Source organism: Uranotaenia lowii, chromosome 1 (genome assembly GCF_029784155.1).
Source record: "Uranotaenia lowii strain MFRU-FL chromosome 1, ASM2978415v1, whole genome shotgun sequence".
NCBI classification, from domain to species: Eukaryota; Metazoa; Arthropoda; class Insecta; order Diptera; family Culicidae; genus Uranotaenia; species Uranotaenia lowii.
In genome coordinates, this window is record NC_073691.1 from 58,975,556 (window position 1) to 58,994,701 (window position 19,146).

General features: G+C 38.3%; 1 protein-coding gene across 1 annotated transcript; it reads right to left on the reverse strand.

Moving 5' to 3' along the window:
* Positions 1 to 14,081: 14,081 nt before the first annotated feature.
* LOC129745697 (uncharacterized) lies at positions 14,082 to 14,817 on the reverse strand. The gene is made up of 2 exons (XM_055739026.1): positions 14,379 to 14,817; positions 14,082 to 14,310 (listed from the first exon to the last, which is right to left on the reverse strand). Exons 1-2 carry the CDS (start codon positions 14,736 to 14,738, stop codon positions 14,161 to 14,163), a joined length of 510 nt encoding a protein of 169 aa, XP_055595001.1. The 5' UTR covers positions 14,739 to 14,817; the 3' UTR covers positions 14,082 to 14,160.
* Positions 14,818 to 19,146: the final 4,329 nt, after the last annotated feature.

Below are 19,146 nucleotides of genomic sequence, written 5' to 3' on the forward strand. Positions count from 1 at the left end.
TTCTTGCCTCACACATCTTCCTTCCTCTCAGAAGAAAAAAAAACAGTTTCAATATTTTTTTGTTCAATTATATTGTGTTGAATCATATAAAAATGCTTTAAATAAAATGGCATATATTCTCTTTAATATTATTATTTGCATCTCTAGCCAAACGCAGAAGGTGGTACGATCGAGAAGTAGATCTTCTGGATTCGAATACCCATTTTTTTCCCGCCAGTTAAGGCCAGATGGTGCTGGGTATAGTTTTACTACGAACTGCCTTTCTCTCCAATCTGGAAGAAGAGAACACCAGAGGGTCCTGATTATTGCACCCACACAAATCCGATGTTTTATTGATTTGCATATGATGTGTATAAATCCACACAACGCACGAACCACGGTGGATAGATTTTACCACTCTCTCTTTTCTCATCCTTACCTGACCAACGCCTCTATAAGATCTCTCCGAGAAATGCTTTCGGATGAGTAACAATTGAGCAAGATTAGCAGACTCGGGTCCCACGACGGGGTGGATTTATCTGAAGCTCAAATTGACTCTGTGAATTAAGTTCACTATTGAAGCATCGTTATGGTGTGCAACCGGCGTTGCCCCATTCAAATCTGTACTTCCAATAAAACGTCTTTTTAAACGTTAAGCAAAATCATTACATCAATTCTGAGCTGAGATCTCAGAACGGAAGTCAGATAAATTTAAGATTTTCCTTAATTGTATTCGGTCTTGCCCTTGTGTCAAAGATAGTTTACGAGGAATTATTATGAAAATTTATGATATAATGGTATCTTATTAAACGATAATTCAATACAATTAATGGTGAAACTTTCTCAAAATAGTTGTTGACCTTGAAGTGAATCTGTATCTTTCTTTTCCAATCAATTAAAGTTTCGATTTTACTTGGGTTAAAGCAATTAAAGCATATGTCTTTATAGATAAATATACGTCGTTGGCAACCATGGCTGCAACGTGTGTTTTTTCCTATCCCGCTCCCATTCTAATCAGAAGAAGTGACACACACTCACACATCTCTGCAAGGCAGTCTCGCTCGTAATGCTGCCCCGTATATGTGATGGGCGCGCTCCCAATCCCGATACATATTCGATTTCTTATGTTTTTTCACATTCGGTTTCGTGAAGGCCAGGCTTGCCATAATCTTTTTCCCAAAATCTATAAAGTAATCATTTATACACAAAAAGCACTTTTTTTAAATCGTGAGCCCTGTACCTTACATGAAAATGTTTTCAGTAGTAATTAGGCATGGTACTTTGAAACTTATTTGAAATAGTTTATATACAATCGGGATTTTATCAGCTGTTTTCGATAAATTAAACACACTTCGATTTTTTCAGGTCAGCACAAAAACGAATCACTCCTTTAAGCACCAATATCTTTTCCTTGGTCACATAACGATGAGATCGGAGTGAAGAAAACAAACAGTTGATTGTTAATCATTCTTTATTCTTAAATTTTGCAAAGAACCAAATGTTTCCATCGAATATAGCTCTTGTGCTTAAATTCATCAGTCAATCAAGTGGTTTTTTTTAAACATTGTTCCTAAAATAACTTGTCCTTTTTACATTGTGTTTCTTTTCAATGCTGCTAATACATACCTTTTATACTAGCTTTTTTTTCCTGTGATTTCAAGGCAGCTGATTTCATGGCGTGCTTTTTGAACATTGCTGTCGTACCAATTAACAGGTTCTCCTTTTTTCCTATTTTGCTATCACCAATGATCTTTTAACGCTATGTTCATCTATTTAAGTGGGTTCTCCAAACACTGAACTATAAGACTATTACTTTAGTTCGTTTATTTCCTATTACAAAAGTTCTCGTAATCTTTTATCTCTGTGGTTCCCTCAACTTGCAATCATCAGGTTTTTCAACCATTTTTTCTGTTGCAGCTGTCTTTTGACAAGCTGTTCATCTAAACGGTCCTCATTTAGCTGTCCTCGAAAACTCGTCATTTTTCCACCAACTGTCCTGTAAACTTTGTTTTCTTCAATGCAGTCTTTTCGACACGCAATTGTTTAGGTATTCTCACAACACGCAGTTATTTGACTGTCCCAAAAACTTGCCAGATCTTTTTTCTCAATAACTGTTATCTCAACTCACTATTTTTCGTAGCAAAAATGCCATCATTTTGCTTCCGCTGTCTTCAGATTAACTTTTCTTTTTTTATTTGCGTCCTCCCAATATGCAAATATTTGGGCCCATTTTTCCCGCCCATCTGTTGAACTTTATGTTCTTCTTTGCGGTCCTACCGACTCGTAAAGGTAAGGCTTTTTTCACAACACTCGCCACAGCTATCCTCTTAACTCGCTGTTCTTCTTTGCTGTCCTTTCGATAAGCAAAGGTAGGGCGGTTCTCTCAACTCGCCTTTTTTTCAACAGCTGGTCTCTCAACTTCCTGTCCTTTTTTGCTGTCCTCCCGACTCGCAAAGGAAAGGCTGATCTTACAACTTGCTCTTTTTTTACCAGCTGTCCTCTCGACTCACTGTTCTTTTTTTTTTTGCTGTCCTCCCGACTCGCAAAGGTAAGGCTGTCCTCCCAACTCGCCTTTTGTCAACAGCTGTCCTCTCAACTCGCTGTTCTTCTTCTTTGCTGTCCTCCCGACTCGCAAAGGTTAGGCTGTCCTCCCAACTCGCCTTTTCCTAACAGCTGTCCTCTCAACTCGCTGTTCTTCTTTGCTGTCCTCACGACTCGCAAAGGTAAGGCTGTCCTCTCAACTCGCCTTTTTCAAAATTTTTTTTTTGTATTTTGTCAATACGTCGAATATTAACAAAAATGTTGCTTTAGCAACACTGGCCGGTTTCGCTCCAGCTAAGTTTCACACGCAAATCTCTCTCGCTTTCTCTCTGGTGGGTGATCTCTGAAGAAGGTAGCTTCGAGTGTTCTTAAAAACAAAACTTTTCACTTTGAAAATATACCATACACTTTTCCACTTTGATGCGCGCTACCAAACACAAATGGTGCAGGTTGTCGTCCTGTCACGGTCGCCAAATGTGCAACTTGGATTATCACTAGAGATCACCCACCGCGCCATACTCTATCGGCGAACCGGCCGTGGGGGTGCACCTAACAGACTGCCCGTCAAGACTGACTCGATATTTGGGGAGAATGTGTCGATACACCCATACGTCTGTTCTTGCCTCACACTGACCCTACCCCCCCCCCCCCCCCCTTAATACATATGTATCCAAAAAGTTGAGAATATGCTAATTCGGCATTAACGATTTGAGCTATCCAAAAGTGAACTGATTTTCTATTTTGGTAAGTTTAATACACTCTTTTCATCTGGTATATTTGTATGAATAATTCCGTTATTCCTGCGATATACCTTCTTAAATAATTGCTGGGAGGGTGAACCGCAAAAATACAAGAATAGCTCAGAATGTTTTCCGTAGACCTTCATTCATACTCTGATCTCTCTTCAAATGTCTAATAAATGTAAATCTTTCGCCTTCTTTCATGTTTTCAGCTATTTTTTCGCTTTTGAGGCATTCAGGGTCAAGAACACTCGCCAGCCAAACTCACTGATCCATACCTGAAGGACCATCCCATGTAATCCATCTTGTATAGGAAAAAAAACATTCAGCTTTACGATGTGTACCGGAGATGGCCTTAAAAATGACACTGATAGTGTCTAGAACAGGCATGTCAAACTGGGGGTCCTATAAACTGTCGGCAATTTAAAATAGCTTTAAATTATTTATTGAAAAAATTAACAATCAATTTTAAATGGTGAATTCATATGACAAATTCAATGAACACAATTTAGAGCTGCAGATTGCAAAATTTTTCTCGTTGCAGTTATTAAGCGTACCTCAGCCAGAAACAGCTTTCCGCAGAGAGTGTTCGGTCGTATATCGATTTCAAAGTCTCTACCTAATTTACTACAACAGCTAATGACAGCAAATTGAATGAACAGATAATTTATTTACAAATAATGAATAACGTCGTCGTCGCTTTCATTCATAGAGGGCGGGCGAGCGCCTTCATCATCGCGCGAACACCGGCCGAAAATTTATGCTCGCAACGCATTCATCGCGGGCGCACAATTAAGCTAGCTAGCTAACAGACGATGTAAAACTCTGCCACGTCCGCCATCATCGATTGTCAACTTTGAGTGATGAACAGGAGGAGGACGCACTGTTGCACGTATGTATTTATGTAGGTGTCGCTCACAAATGACGAAACTTCTATCATCGTGAGGTTGAACGATTGATTTCTCCCGGCTGGGTAGTCTGTAGTGGGAAAACAGCGTTGTTTTAATTAAACTTGTAAATTTTCGTACCGGAAGTTGTGCAGATAAAACTTAGAGCGTCCCTGATTTTTTTTTTCGGAAACGCCACCCCACCATCAGTGACATGCAACAGTTTTCTCTATTGAGATCCCGTCACCCCAACAATCAATTGACAGTGAAACAGGATCGTGTACCCTCCCTCGACGCGCGCCTCCTCTCTCTCGGTTGTTCTCGGCGTTCCATAAGTGAATAAAGCAAACAAGGTTTTGTTCACTTCTTGTTCAACCCAACCAATGCAATGTCGGATGCAAGTGGAGTGGAATGGAGTGAGGAATGAAGGCCTTTTTCCCTTGTTCGGGGAGTGTGAGTGCGAGTTGATGTGTCTCCTGCCTATGCTTGTGAAGTTGACTTCCGCCTTTGACGACAGAATGCCAAACTGGCAGGGCGATGATAGCATTATGAACGAAACATCCTCTCTCTTCATTTGTGTATAGGTAGACTACCTTTTCATGGAAACTTACCTTCCTATGCACCTAAATTAGTCTTCTCTAGTTGTACATACTCATTGCCCAAGCTCACCAGCTCCAAGTCATTTGGCTTGAAAAGTATACACATGTATCTATACTAATGAATACTATGCATCGCAGATGCAACAATTTTAAATTAAATTTCCATTCAAGTTAGAGTAATTCCTATAATTTTGAAATTAATGTTGGTTTTCTTAAGCTACACTTCAAACTTAAAATTGGCAACAAATGCAAGATCTAGTTTTACAACTTTACTTACCTAATCATCCGGCGGCAATCGTCCGCACATTGAGCCGAAATATTGTGCATCCAAATCAATTTTTTAGAAACGTCGTTAGTGAACTGACAGCAAAACAAAGACTTTCGACAATCTAGTACTTCAGTAGGCAGTCGGAAGTCGAAAGTCCGAACTTCCGAAGTAAAATTCCTAAGAGCTCTACTGTTAACGATCCGGAGACTGGGTCTTCACTTGCCGCCAAGTCCTCGTCAACCGTTCGACTCTCAGCGGCTAGACTACGTCACCAAGAGCTTCTGAGCCAACCTCTCTGCTAACCTCGTGCTAATCTTTTCGCAACAACATGTGCCCAATCTATCTCCACTTACTCCACTCGTCGGTTCGATCTACCTACAGTCATGATGTATCTAGTATGTGTAGAGATTAGGATTGGGTAAACGAATGACAGAATTATATTCGGATTTACCATGTACTAGAATGAGTATAATATCAAGGTTCTGATTATAAATCGATAATGACTATTCACATATAAGCGTGTATTCAAACGTTCAGCAACGGATTCCGTTAATGCTCAAGCGAACATACACTTATGAGTGTGAGTGAATACGTGTTGAAAAAATGAAAGAGAGAGTATATGCCTCTCTTTGTAGAGTTTGTAGCTTCGTTTGAGGGATGAACAATAAGTCAGTTAATAAACGAATTTGGAGAAGAATAGACGCTTAGATAGAAGCAATATTATTGGTCGCCGTGAATTTAAGTTTGACAAAAATACGGCCAGTCACTACAGTATGGTGGTCTCTGATTGGCAAAAAGCAGACGGGGGTTGGATGCGGAGGAGGGGGTGTAACGCAACCGAAATTTTGACAGCTGGCTGCTTGCTGTGATGCCAGGTGCCCTGATTCGTTTATAAAACACGGCTTTTTGCCAATCGTCAAGATAAAGGGTGCTCAAGATGAAATTGCCACACTATGGAATTGCTCTAACTATTTAACCGTTGGGTAGAATTTAATGAAAATTTGGGTGGATTTAGTTCATAGTGCATTGTTTACATCCTGCAAGTTTTAAAGTCTTGTGATCAAAAGTCGCGCAAATGGAGTCGACAGAACAGCTCGTGCGTGATAAAATCTTGCGCATTCATCACGAGAACAAGGATCTCTCGCATCGTTCCATCGCTTAAACGTTGGGAATCGCGAATTCCACGGTGTCGCGAGTGATTAAGCGGTTCGAGGAACGATTGATCACCGATCGGGAACCCAGAAGTGAAGGAAAAAGTATTTCGTAGAACACCAAAAATCACAACCGCATAGTTGGGCCTTCAACCGAAACCCGAACGCTTTCGCTAAGAAACTGCACCTAAGCCGAAGTTTTTTTTCGGGGTTTCTTTTGTTGAATTTGTTCGGTGATGTTTTTAAAAAATTCGCTTGTTTTACGTTTCGGTCTACTTTATTCGATCCTCAGAAAATATTATAGATAAATGTTGAATGAAAAATTGTAAAGGTTTAATTAAAATAATTATCAAAACACAAATTAGGAAACACTCACAAAAAGCAATTTTTCCGTCTGCTAGGGCCGTCTCTCTGCTCTAACTGCTCTATCTGTTGCTGCTGCTGCTGCTGCTAGTTGTCGTCGGGGCGTCTTATTTTTTTTTAAATTTGCCACGCGCTCTCGTTTTGTTCAGAAGGCCAAAACTAAAGCTGGGCTTTGAACGTTCGCGACGAGAAGCAGAACAAGTCCACCAAAACCAGTGCCAGGAAGTTGTACCTCAACACGCTGACGAAAGTTGAATGCTGCATCATGGACGACAGATCCCCGGCAACCTGTTTTTCACGGCAGAACCAAGTTCTGCGTTCCGGAGTGGGTCCGCATTCAGAAGATGTCCAAATTTGCGATTAAATTCCTGGTTTGGCAAGCCATCTTCACGTGCGGGAAGCGGAGTGCAGCTTTCGTGACCCATGACACGATTAACGGACAGGTGTACATAAAAGAGTGATTCCAGAAGCGGCTGCTTCCTCTCCTGAAGGCCCACAACGTCTCATAGTCTTCTTGTCGGATTTGGTCTCATGCCACTACTCCAAGGACGTTGTGAAGTGGTATGCGGATAATTGAGTCAATTTTGTGCCGAAAATGTTCAACCCTCCCAACACTCCGGAGCTCCACCCCATCGATAAGTACTGGGCGATTAGGAAGCAGCAACGACCTAAGGCAGTGAAGACAGTCGAGGAACTGAAGAAAGTATGGGTTTAAATGCAAAAAACGGTTGATTCACAGGTTGTGCAGAATCCTATGGCCGGGGCTAAAGAAACATGAAGTTTCACTGAGATTTCTATATGTGTGTATTGGATTTTTAAAAAAAGATTTTGCCTTTAGGCTGAGTTCCGGCCAGTTAAGCTATGTTGAAAGAGGTTGAATCGATAAACGACATTGCCAGCTTGGTCGGTAGAGGTGAGTACATAACATTAATTGTCCATTACTTATAACCAATTTATGCTTATTCAACACAATTTTCTTCTAGGAGCTGTTTGGTAACTGGAAGCAGCAGAAAGTCATCGAATCAGATGGAAACCTGGCGAGGCATGGCGTTCCATCGTCCAAGAAGCGGCTGGCCCTCCTGCAGGAACATCAGATCTTCATCGAGATGAAACAGCTGCTTCAGGAGGACCCCCGTCTGTTGCCAGCGCTGCTCCAGAAGATCCAATCAAGCAATCCGGATCTGATGCATATAATTTCGGAGAACCAGATGGAGTTTTTGGCCATGTTGAACAAGCTAACCGATGACCTGCAGGGTGGTGACGGTGGCGGCGGCAGCCGTGGCAGTGGCTTAGCGCATGATGAGTCAGACATCGATGCCATCGACCGGCTGAAGGGGCAGAGACATCCAGTTTCAAGCTTCAGTAAATAAGCTGAAATCATGTTTGTATAGCAATTCTAAACTTCAGCTGCAGCTCTCAATTTTGTTGAAATTTGATTGAAAGTGATGCTACAAAATTTAATCGATATTAATATAACTTTTTCAAACTTAATTTATTTTTGGAAGAGTTAGCCAAGCACACCGGGTCAGCTAGTTTCATATAAAAAAGTGATTCGAATAAAAAATCCCTGGACCCCCTCTTTTGTAAACACTTCAGCCAGCCATCAAATCTTTTTTTCAATATGGCCTAACGTGCGATTTGACATTTGAGATCACCATACTAGATGCATCATACCTACAGTCGATCTATGCAGTCAAGATTTCAACCATTACGATAAGAAAAAAGTAGCAGTGAACAGATGTGTACATTAGACCGCTGCACACAGGAGTATATAGAACAAAAAGTTGTCCAGAAATGTTTTTTGATGTTTATACTCGTTCATACATTTGAATATCTTGGAATAAGACTATTAAAATAATATAAAAGTTTATGAAAATAATTTTTAGCCAATTCAATCACCTAGCAGTGATTTTTAAGCTTTCTGATAATGAAAAAAAAAATCGATATCAGTATCGAATCCACTTGATACTTCAAATATTATCTTCCACGTTGAACAATACAATTATCATTAAATTATTATTATGAAAATCCACTTATTTTCTTACCACTTGGTAGTAATAATTTCTATTCAAATTGGCATTAACAAATTTTTGTGGTTTTTTTAATGTAATGGGTTTCAAAAAGAAAGCAATTCAGCCATTCTTCCAGATATCTTAGAAATTTTTTTATTATTGTCGAAGCTTGCGTATATCCTGCTGCCCTTAGTTCATTGGTGTTGCATAGCTTAAAACATCCATTGGCACGATTTTATGGAATTCCTGTGTTTTTCTTCGCTTATTTTTTCGTCTATTTTTAGAGTATGTATATCGTAAGATTTCAATAAGCCTTTTCTCTAAAAAAAAATTAGATTTTCTTGTAAACAGAGCGATCTCCATACTCTATACTGCATGATTATTCTAAACGGCTGAGCTCTGCAAAATTAAAGTTTATTTTGCAAAAAAAAAAACCATTAAATTAATTTGAATAAATGGGAAAATGAGAAAAAAATTTCACCTAAAATTACGGTACCATGGTTGAATTAAAAGGAATCTTTCGATTGCTTTGATTCAGTTGAATTATTCAACTAAGTAGGCTCACAACATAATAGAGTTAAAGCTTAAATTGTACACTGAAAATCGAAAATACCCAAACTTGAGAACTGCCACCCGCCAAACCTAAGTTCAAGATTGACAACTTAAGTTTGTGAAAAAATCACAGCTTGCCAATACGCCAAACTTGTCCTTCAAGCGGAGAACTGTTTTTTTGGGGGGTTTTTTTTTGTAAGCGCATCTTATTCTGTTACCTCCATCGTGGCAGATTTAGGTTTGGGGGGTAAGTTCAAAGCGAAGAACTGTTTTTTTTGGGGGATAACTTTTATTCCCGCTTCATTCGCAGAAAGTTTCACATATACGATGATGTAGCTGCCTCTCTCAACAACTCTTCAGTGGTCGAGCGGTTAGCATCCTGAGATGGTAATCGCAGAGCCAGCAGTAGTTTTTTTTTATTTTGATTTCCATTTTATTGCGGTATCAGATTTTGGGGGATGAGTTCTCCTTTAAAAGCTTAACTTTGGGTTATGTCGCCAATAGCCAAACCTGTAGGGAGGGAGTTTCATTCGGGTTGGCGGGGAAAGTTCTCAAGTTTAGGTATTTTTGAGGTTCAGTGTAGGTAGATCTTGATCTGTCAAGAGTGAACCAGCGCTTTGTTTACGTTTGAAACATTCGTTTCTCCCAAAATGTCGTGAAATAAAAAAGAAGTTAAAATTTGTGTGTACGTTCGATGATTTGCCAGGAAGAGGCAGAAAACCAAGACCATCTGACCCAAATTTGGACCGTAAGGTTATCAACCTCATCAACCGGAATCGATCGATGTCCATACGGGATTTGGCGAAAAAAGCTGGGACATCGATCGGAATAGTACAGTGGATCAAGAAGCGGAACAACCTGAAGACATACAAGAAGCAGATATTGTCCAAACGAACGGCTGAACAAAACCAGAGCCCGGAAGCAGGCTTACTGATATTCGCTTCGTAAGCTTCAAAATTTCCAATCGTTACCGATGCAACCACAGTAACGACGCTGTTGAGCATTGACTCGCGAACGAATCAAAACATACAACATAAGAACGCCGTCTTATGCCGTTTTCGTTTATCTCCACTCGCGTGGGGCAAAACTTTTTCTGAATAAACAAACAGAATCGTTACCCGGGACGATGCAAATATATGGTTGCTATACTCACCCTTATGCTTACCCCCAACACTGACAAATTTTACGGGGTGCAACCGCCTGCTTGAGGTTCAAATCTCGGGCAAAACTAGTGGACTTCTGAATCAATAACCGAACATAATAACAGCAGTTAGGGCAAAACTCGTGGGTAACTAGGTTGCCACTGCCAATAAACGAAAACACTATTAGTGAATCTTGTACTATGAATTTTCGTTCTGTTTGTGTTGCCTAGCGTTCCTTGTTGATTTTTTCCTCGCGATTTTCAGTCATTGTTTACTCCAGCAATCATTTGCTTCGCTACTGGATGAATTCGTTTGTAAGTTGATTCGGCGCGAGTTAATGATGATGCTGTTGATTCATGCCCAGAATCAGACCGTTAAGGAAGAATACTACTAGGGATCAATTCCTCAGATAAAGACTTAGACCGATATTAAATAAAATAATGAACACACCTTGAGGGGAAAATAAGCCAATATTGGCATAAATTTGGTGTTTGGGCATCTCTTGCGTTCTAAGAATTAAATGGTTTTCCTTCATGAAGCGTTCGCGGTGAAGCATGATCGGCAGCGAGTCGAGTAGATGTCGAAGAATTCGAAGCCGTCTATGCGCAATGTTTTCATTAGAAGCGAATGATGATTGTTTGATGGTTACCGATAGTAACTCAGAAAATAACTGATCACTAAACTGCCGCTATTCGCAAGACTGTCCCATATGCATTTTCGTCATTTTTCAGTTTATCTCAAAAATCGTTCAGATACAGTTAGTTCTTCAATTTAGACTAAAAAGTTTCATAACTTTGTTCTCAACATATATGAAAAAATACCAAGTCATGTCTGTCCCATATGAAATATACCCGCAAAGCTGTCCCATATGTCTATTTATACAGAATGCTTCAAAATTGCTCCTCTAATTTACGTTAATTTTACAAATATTCATACAATGTGTGCGACAAAATAAGCATTCATTGAAATTGCGAAAGTTAGACTTGAGAAAACGGTACAGTAAAGTTGCAAATAACAATCTCCATAATTTTTACAAGCCTAAGTTTAGCCTAATGGGTAAATTCCATCAAACTGTTTTTTTTTTAAATTTCATAATAAGCTTATTGAATTGTTCTTTGTAAAACATGGAAAATATTCAGCTACAAAGCCACATTTTTTAGGTTTTTGTCATGCTGTTACTTGCTGCTTGGACTTTCATCAAATCTATGAACAAAAATACGCGTACCTGGTAGCACACGCTTAAGTCATATTGAATTGATTTTTCTCATCAAATATTTGCAGCCAAGATACTTTGCTGTTTCTGATTCAGCATTTATTTCATTAGAAGGTTTTTATAGTCTTTCTTAAAAGATAATCGACCGAAAAACTTTCCAAAATATGATGGTACAGGTTATTTTATTCATGGAACGTTTTTATTCATTTTATTTTAGAACCACTCAATTCTTACGTTAAACTTTCTTTATCTATGACTATCTAAACATGTCATAAACATCATTTCAAACTTATTTTTATCAGTAAACAACCAGTAAAGTGAATAATACAGCGCAGATAGAAAGAATCAAATGATCAACTGACAAAAGGAAAGCCAAATATGGGACAGCTTTGCGGGTATATTTAATCCGCATGCGAAATATACTCGCAAGGCTGTCCCATCATTATTTTCTCCTCCGCATCAACAACTTCCAAATCAAAAACACATTGGACGAAATTCTACAACAATTATCTTAATATCTGTGAAGAAAGAAGTAGAAAAGGTAAAGTTTCAACCGAGAAATCCACGAAAGTTTATAAAAATCTTTAAAGCCGTTTTTCTCGGTTCGTTGTTTTTGCATATGACTTGCCGGCAGCGGCAGTAAAGAGGGGAAGAAAAACAAACTAGGTTTGCGTCGTTCCATACTGAAAAGCGTCATTTCTAATGAAAACTGACTTTATAGATTATATATAAATATATTATAGACTTTATAGATTGAGGAGTAAAATCGTTGGTGACTAGGATCGGGGTGAAAAACCATTCTGAACGAAGATCAGCAACCTTGCCTGGAAGCTGTATCATCGGATTTTGCAGAAGCCAGATGCGTGCATCCTCATGGACGATGAAATTTATGTAAAAGAGGATTCCAGTACTCTTCCGGGACCACAATTCTACATTGCAGCTATTGGGGAGGATGTGAGTGACCACGAGAAGTCGATTGAGGTGGAAAAATGTGGCCAGAAATTGCTTGTGTGACAGGCAATCTGCTCCTGCGGATTGAAGTCGGCGAGTTGCTTTACAAAAGGAACAATAAATGCCGATATCTACCAAAAGGAGTGTTTGCAGAAAAGGTTGCTGCCACTATATAAGAAACATACGACTCTACCATTGTTCTGGCCGGATTTGGGGTCAGCCCACTACGCTAAATCCACTCTTAGATGGTTTGAGGATAACGATGTAGATTTCGTTGAGAAAGATATTAACCCATCAAATTGCCCCCAGCTTCGCTCCGTAGAACGATATTGGGCTATCGTCAAGAGAGTTTTCAAGAAGGATGGTAAGGCCAACAGGACCATGGCTGTTTTCAAGAAAAATTGAAATGCTGCGGGCGAGAAGTGTGATCAATCTACTGTACAAAACCTAATAAAACGCGTCAAGTCGAAAGTCCGAAAGTATTACCAATAATTGCTTTTTCACTTGCATTTCTTTATAAACTGTAAGAATAAGCTTTTTAAAACACTTCCGAACTGTTTCTTTGTTTAAATAATCAATAAAATCAATACAATGAAAAAAAAATGTGTTTATAACTTATTTTCGATACACTCCTTAGTTCTATAGAACTAAAAATTGAGGATCTAATTCCGTTCAGTTTTAAACATCTAGCATAAAAGGTGGAATCTCCAATGTTTAATATGCTTTCATTTGTTGTTTTGAAAGTAATGCCTTTCCTCTTGAATCCCTTTCCAGAAAATCTATGAAAATTATTTTAATTCGAGAAGACCTTGGCAAGAGCACTCAGTATCTCAACCAGGCCATATAAACTTGAACAACTGGATACCGGGTGAAGACCGCCCTTTAATATACGGAATTTCGAAAACTACACTGTTTCGCTTCTGGAATCGGAACAATTGGTTCCATTTTGGTTCAAACACGATTTCAAATGCTTAACTCACAAAAATAAGCATTGACTTTAAAAGAATTTTTCCGGCAATATGTAGACTTGTTGATTGAGAGCAACAAACAAGTTTAAACAAATTTAAAGAATAAAAAATCAGAAGTAGGACACCCTTCATCGAAAGCAGCACCGGAGCTGGTAGTTTGTTTTTGACCAGTGAAGCCAAAGGGCAAACAAAATGAGAACAAAATTAAAATTAACGACTCTTTAAATTGCAACCGTTTCCCGGCTTCCGGTCCGGCGAAAGCGGATGTGGTTAAGAGTCAAATGGGATTCACGGGGTAGGGCAGGGTAAAGGTTTCTGGTCAAGGGACAACTTTTAGAAGTTTCAATGGGAAGTTTCAAAGGCGATAGTGAAAATTTTGTCCCGTTTTACTCTCTCGATGCTGGATTGACGGAAATCGGTTTACCATGGCGAGGTGCCGGAAATGCTGTGGTTGTTCGTATATAATTTCGTGTGCCCATTTCCGGGAGTGGATAAAGCCACTGAATAATGATCGCTGTTGGTGGTGGTGATTTTGAACGCTTCACCCCACTTCAGTCGTTCGGAAACTATTCGTGATAGATGAATGGGGTTATTACTCTGCAGGTGGAACTCTTTTGATATGAATAAGTCTCAAATACCCACGCATTCAATTAAAGTTAAAAGCAGAAAAGTTAAGTAAATATAACTGTTTTTAATGGAAATACAAATAAAGAACAAACATTTTCAATCAAACTACAACACACAAAAGGTAAACAACAAAAATTTAACAGAATATCAAAATACACCCCGCAAATTTAAAAGGCACTATCAGTGCTCTCGAAACTGTCCCGATAAATTTCAGCCGAAGATCTACTGCTGCCTTCCACTCCATTCGATTCATTTGATTCACCTGATACATCCCACGGAATTTCATCACTGTCGTCTAGTCTTTCGATCCTCAGTACCTGAGAAACAATAATCGTGATGGATGGATTTAAAATCCCGATGATGAAATTAATTCTGTGTAGCCTACCTGATACTCATGAGGATGATCTTGAAGAGTGGGGTCCCATACAAACTCATGCGAGACGTTCGATGATGAATCGCCACTGTTGTCTAGGTATTCCGAGGACATTTCTGATTCGTCATCGATGGTTTCATCTGTTTCGGTGTCATCCTCATCCTGGTCCTGTTCTTGGTTCCGACAAACGGGACAGACGGGTTGCCTTTCGAGCCATGCGTCGATACAGCGCTTGTGGAATTCATGGGCACAGGCCAGATGAACCGAATCCTTGGAGGGGGACTCCAGGCAGATGGCGCATAAACTTCGATCGGCCGTTGATGATCGTCGTCGTTTCCCCGCCCCGGATGATGATCTGACTGGACTTGTCATTGTTTGTGTTCGGAATTTCGAATGAATCTGTGTTATACTGTTGATGGCTCGATAGATTGACGTAAAATTTTATGCAGATTCTGTGTTGCTACGATCAGAATGCTTATCTCGAACATCGAACATGATTCAATAAAAAATTCACATTTTGTATATAAGAAAATAATGGGATTTATTCTTTTCACGTAGTATCATGTCTAACGACATAAAAATTTGATTTCGCGAGCGAATATCCCGTTACGAAAATTTTAACTTTTGAAGATTAGGAGAGGAAACAAGGCATTTTACGGTATCACTAAGCATGTTACCAAGCAATCAAATAAGCTCCGCGTCTTTGGATTCAAACTGCCTATAACGGTTCATACGGTGCTTTTGATACACTGTCTTTTTTTATCCTGAGCCCGATATCCGTATGCAATAGATAAACTTGCTTTTTTTTTAGAGAAATTAATCCAACTGTGTGAATTGAAATTTCCGGAATAGATTAGAAGAAAATTAATGTCGAAAAACACGCGGAAAAAATCGCCTTGTCTCCCGACTCCCGGATGGACTTGAATTCTCTTTGAATTCAAGCAACCAAATTATATCACCCCTTGATAGAAATATATCACGATTTAAGCTCACTCAGATAGGATTTAGACCACCAAAAATACAAAAATATAAGGCTTTAATAAAAGTTTGTTTGCAACGTTAGTCCATCATTCACTTGTTTCAAAGATATTATATTCTAACAAGATACCCGGCTTAATAGTTTTTCGAACAAGTAGTCTGGGACATCGACACGTTTGTTTACGGTGCTGCCACTCAGCGAAAAAGTCTTCAAGCTTTAAACTTGCATGCAAGCTTGCAAACGCAAAACTTTTTCATTTGATCGACGATACCGCGTAAACATAAAAAATTGAACGTCACATGATCAATAGGATTTTTGTTTACGTAAACTCAAATTTCTCCTCACATTCTGCCGAATCAAGATTTGAATAAAAAATATATTAAATTCATCATCACTGAGACTATTTAGATTCAAATTTCTGGAGTACAATTCAAATTGGTTTAATGATGGTTTTCGTGAATTCTTAATTTTTCCTATTAATTTACGCTTGAAAGCCCTTTTAGAAGATCTGAACAAAAACAACAGAAATTGTTATGAAATATGAATACAAGCTAATTAAAATGGAATTTATGAATTATTGTACAGATTAAGAACAGCATAGGCATAAAATATCATTTATTTTCTTTTCTTAACATAGTAACTAAGAATCCAGCGCATCTTTCTCTTCCCGGGCAAAACAAAATCTCTCGTGAAGATGCAACTCGATGATAATTTTCTGCACTTGAACTCCCAACTAGCGTGGCCTGGTTTAGTACAGGTCGGTACAATTTTTTGCGAAGACTTTCAAATGTCAGGGGTCTGCAACCAAATAAGGCGTTCCTACATATGTGCTTGTAAAGAAAACAGGAACAGCAAATAATACGATACAAGCGGACCACGCTGTTCCGGTGGCAGTAAGAAGACAACTTCGTGTGATACATTCAAGAGCTCTGATACTTTTATTGTCGCTGAGAGTTTATCCTGAAAGCGAAGATTGAGAATAATTATAAGGTGTTTTTTAAACCATTTTTTTCTCACACAATCATCAGTCCTTCCATCTGCATTTATTTGCAGTTTGGAGCGGTTTTTCTTCTACTCGGTTGTGGGCTCAAAAATCGGATCGCTTCTTCGTTTCACCTCACCTTCTTAGAGTCGTCGCCATATCCAAAGTTAGTTCCTATTTCATCAACTCCGATGTCGGTTTTCGCCAAAATCCTGCCATCGGGACAGAACCTTTTTTTCGAGACACTTGCAGCTGACACCAACGAATAACGAAAAAAATTCCCTCATCATTTATAAACAAAAAAAAGCGCATGCTATTTGAATTTTCGAATTTGAGGTTGAAGACTTTTTCGTCGTTTATATTTTGGCGCTAGTGTTTTGTCCCTAAAATATCTGAGAAGCTGATAGTACCTGATTGTATGTAATGTTGCAATGCCTCCTGCTTTTTACTAAAACTTACATGCTACCACTTAAACCACTTAAACTTTTGTTATTGTTTACTTACGTGTCTCTAAGGCTCTCTGAATTTTTCGGAATTTTGGTTGTACATCTACAATTATTTTATTACATTTGCACGATTTTGAGTCGCCGAGTTTGTCCTGTACTGCAACATTGTGATATTCGGTATCTTAAGCGCAAAAAGACCACAAGGGAAGGTGTTTCATATTTGCTTCTAAACTAAGCTTGCCAGATTGCCCGGTTTTATCCGGGTTTGCCCGGATATTTGATGCAAAATTTCGAGAAAGTCCGGTCCGGCCCGGTTGCTCGGATATCGTGAAAAAAGTCCGGATATTGCCCGGATTTTTTCACAATTTTTACAAAGAAACAAAAAAAAACCAAAGTTTTTGAGTAAGTTTCAGTAAAATCGATTAACAGTTTGGAAATTTTCAACGGTTGTTTCAAATAATTTCGCTGATTTACTTATTAAATATTTAAGTGTTCCAAAAAGTTGATGGAAGTATGCAATTCCATTAAACTAATCGAGCATTGTTTTATTGCTTCAATAAAATATTAATTTCCAATTTTTTTACATTTTTTCTTTGCTTTTATATATAGTAACACCTAAATTTAGCCCGGTTTTTGCCCGGTTATTGGTTTTGAAAAATTAAAATCCATGCCCGGATTTTGCCAGGTTTTTTTAAAAAAATGCCTGGAATTGCTAGGCCCGGATGGGAGTGGAAAAAATTCTGGCAACCTTATTCTAAACCCTCCAAACAAGATAGCGTGTTGTCATAGTTGAGCTAATGATATCCAGCAACAGGAAACCGTAGTGACTTCCGGCTATATCCAGCAGTAGAGAATAGAATTTCGCCCCAACAGCACGGATTCTCTAGAAAAAGATCGGTGGTCACAAATCTTTGCGAGTTCACCACTCGTGTATTAGATTGGATGGTCAAGGGATACCAAGTGGATTGCATCTACACCACACTGGTCTACAGTTTCCACGGGCTAACTGAGCTAAATCTTTTTAAACCTTTATCTTTCCAACTGCAGTATACCTCAAATGCTTGCAACAGCACAAATAATTTATCCATATACCATACACTTCTACAAGTAAGCTTTTGTGAAGATCATAATCATCATTTTTTATAGGTTAGTAGGAGCTTTAATAGTCTATTTTTCTCAACAGCATAACTTTATTGTTTTAACGGCGAATGATAGCCCCCCAAAAGAGTGCACAAATTTTGATAATAAAATCAGTACCGTCAAACGGGGCATCATGCAACAGCGGGGTTCGATGCAACATTTATATAACACTACATTGAATCAATTTTTAATTTAATGTATTGTAATAAAGTTATCTTTTAATGATAACAAAATGATGATGACATAATTTCTCGCTTCTTAAGCTAGTTGTCTTAAGTATTTTATCTTTATGTAAAATTTGAAAAATCGAGCAATAAATGTACAAATTTTAACATTTTTTGATGCCGAAAAAAACTTTACCCAGTATGACGGATCGGCTTGATAAAATTCCCTACAAACTTTTTACAGATTTCCTCATATTATACCAACATTGTTGGTGTAAAAATATTTATCGAACAATCACCCAATTTTTTTAAATGAATATTTTTAATATTCAGTAAGGTGTCTGGGGTTGAATGCAACAAAATGCAAATCAAAGAAATACCTTGTAAATCTCGTTTCCATGTGTTGGAATATGAATGTTTTGAATCACGCGTTTGTAAACATTTAAATTTCATTCATTCAAACATTTATTTTTATGATTTCAGCTTTTAGAATTTTTCGTAGTATTATTTAGCCCCTAAATGTATGCAGCATCCTTAATTTCAGAAAAAAATGTGAAAATTTGTTTTTACAGACCCAAAAACTACTGAAATTGGTGTTGTCATGCGTCATGGTCTTTAAGACATCGCAAATATATTAAAAATTATAAATTTTCGTACGTGTTCATATGATTTTTCATTAAAAACAAAGTTTGTTGCAAGTTACCCCTTTTTCTAAGAAGGGTGAAAATCGCATGTTTTTAGAAAATTAAAAATAGCTGAAGGAACCAATAATTTTTTTAACTACGCCAATTTGATGTCCCAGCATCCTTAAAACTTTTGATGCATAAAGGATACGATTAACTGTGAACATAATTTTTTAGAAGCTATTGAAGTTGAAAATTGTTGCATGTTGCCCCAGTTGACGGTATATCATCTCTTCTTCTTAAGTTTGATATCTATAAAGTAGGGTGGTATTTAAGATTATCACTCTAAGAGAGTTATAAAAAGAATAAGATTGAGAATCATATAGAAAATTCTTATTTCAGATTCAATTAGGTTTGCATCGTCAAAACTTTTTAACTGAATAAAG

Coding starts and splice junctions, on each gene's coding strand:
- LOC129745697 (XM_055739026.1), bottom strand. CDS start 14,738: ATGACAAGTCCAGTCAGATCATCATCCGGGGCGGGGAAACGACGACGA. Junction 14,311..14,378: donor ATCATCCTCATGAGTATCAG/GTAGGCTACACA, acceptor ATTGTTTCTCAG/GTACTGAGGATCGAAAGACT.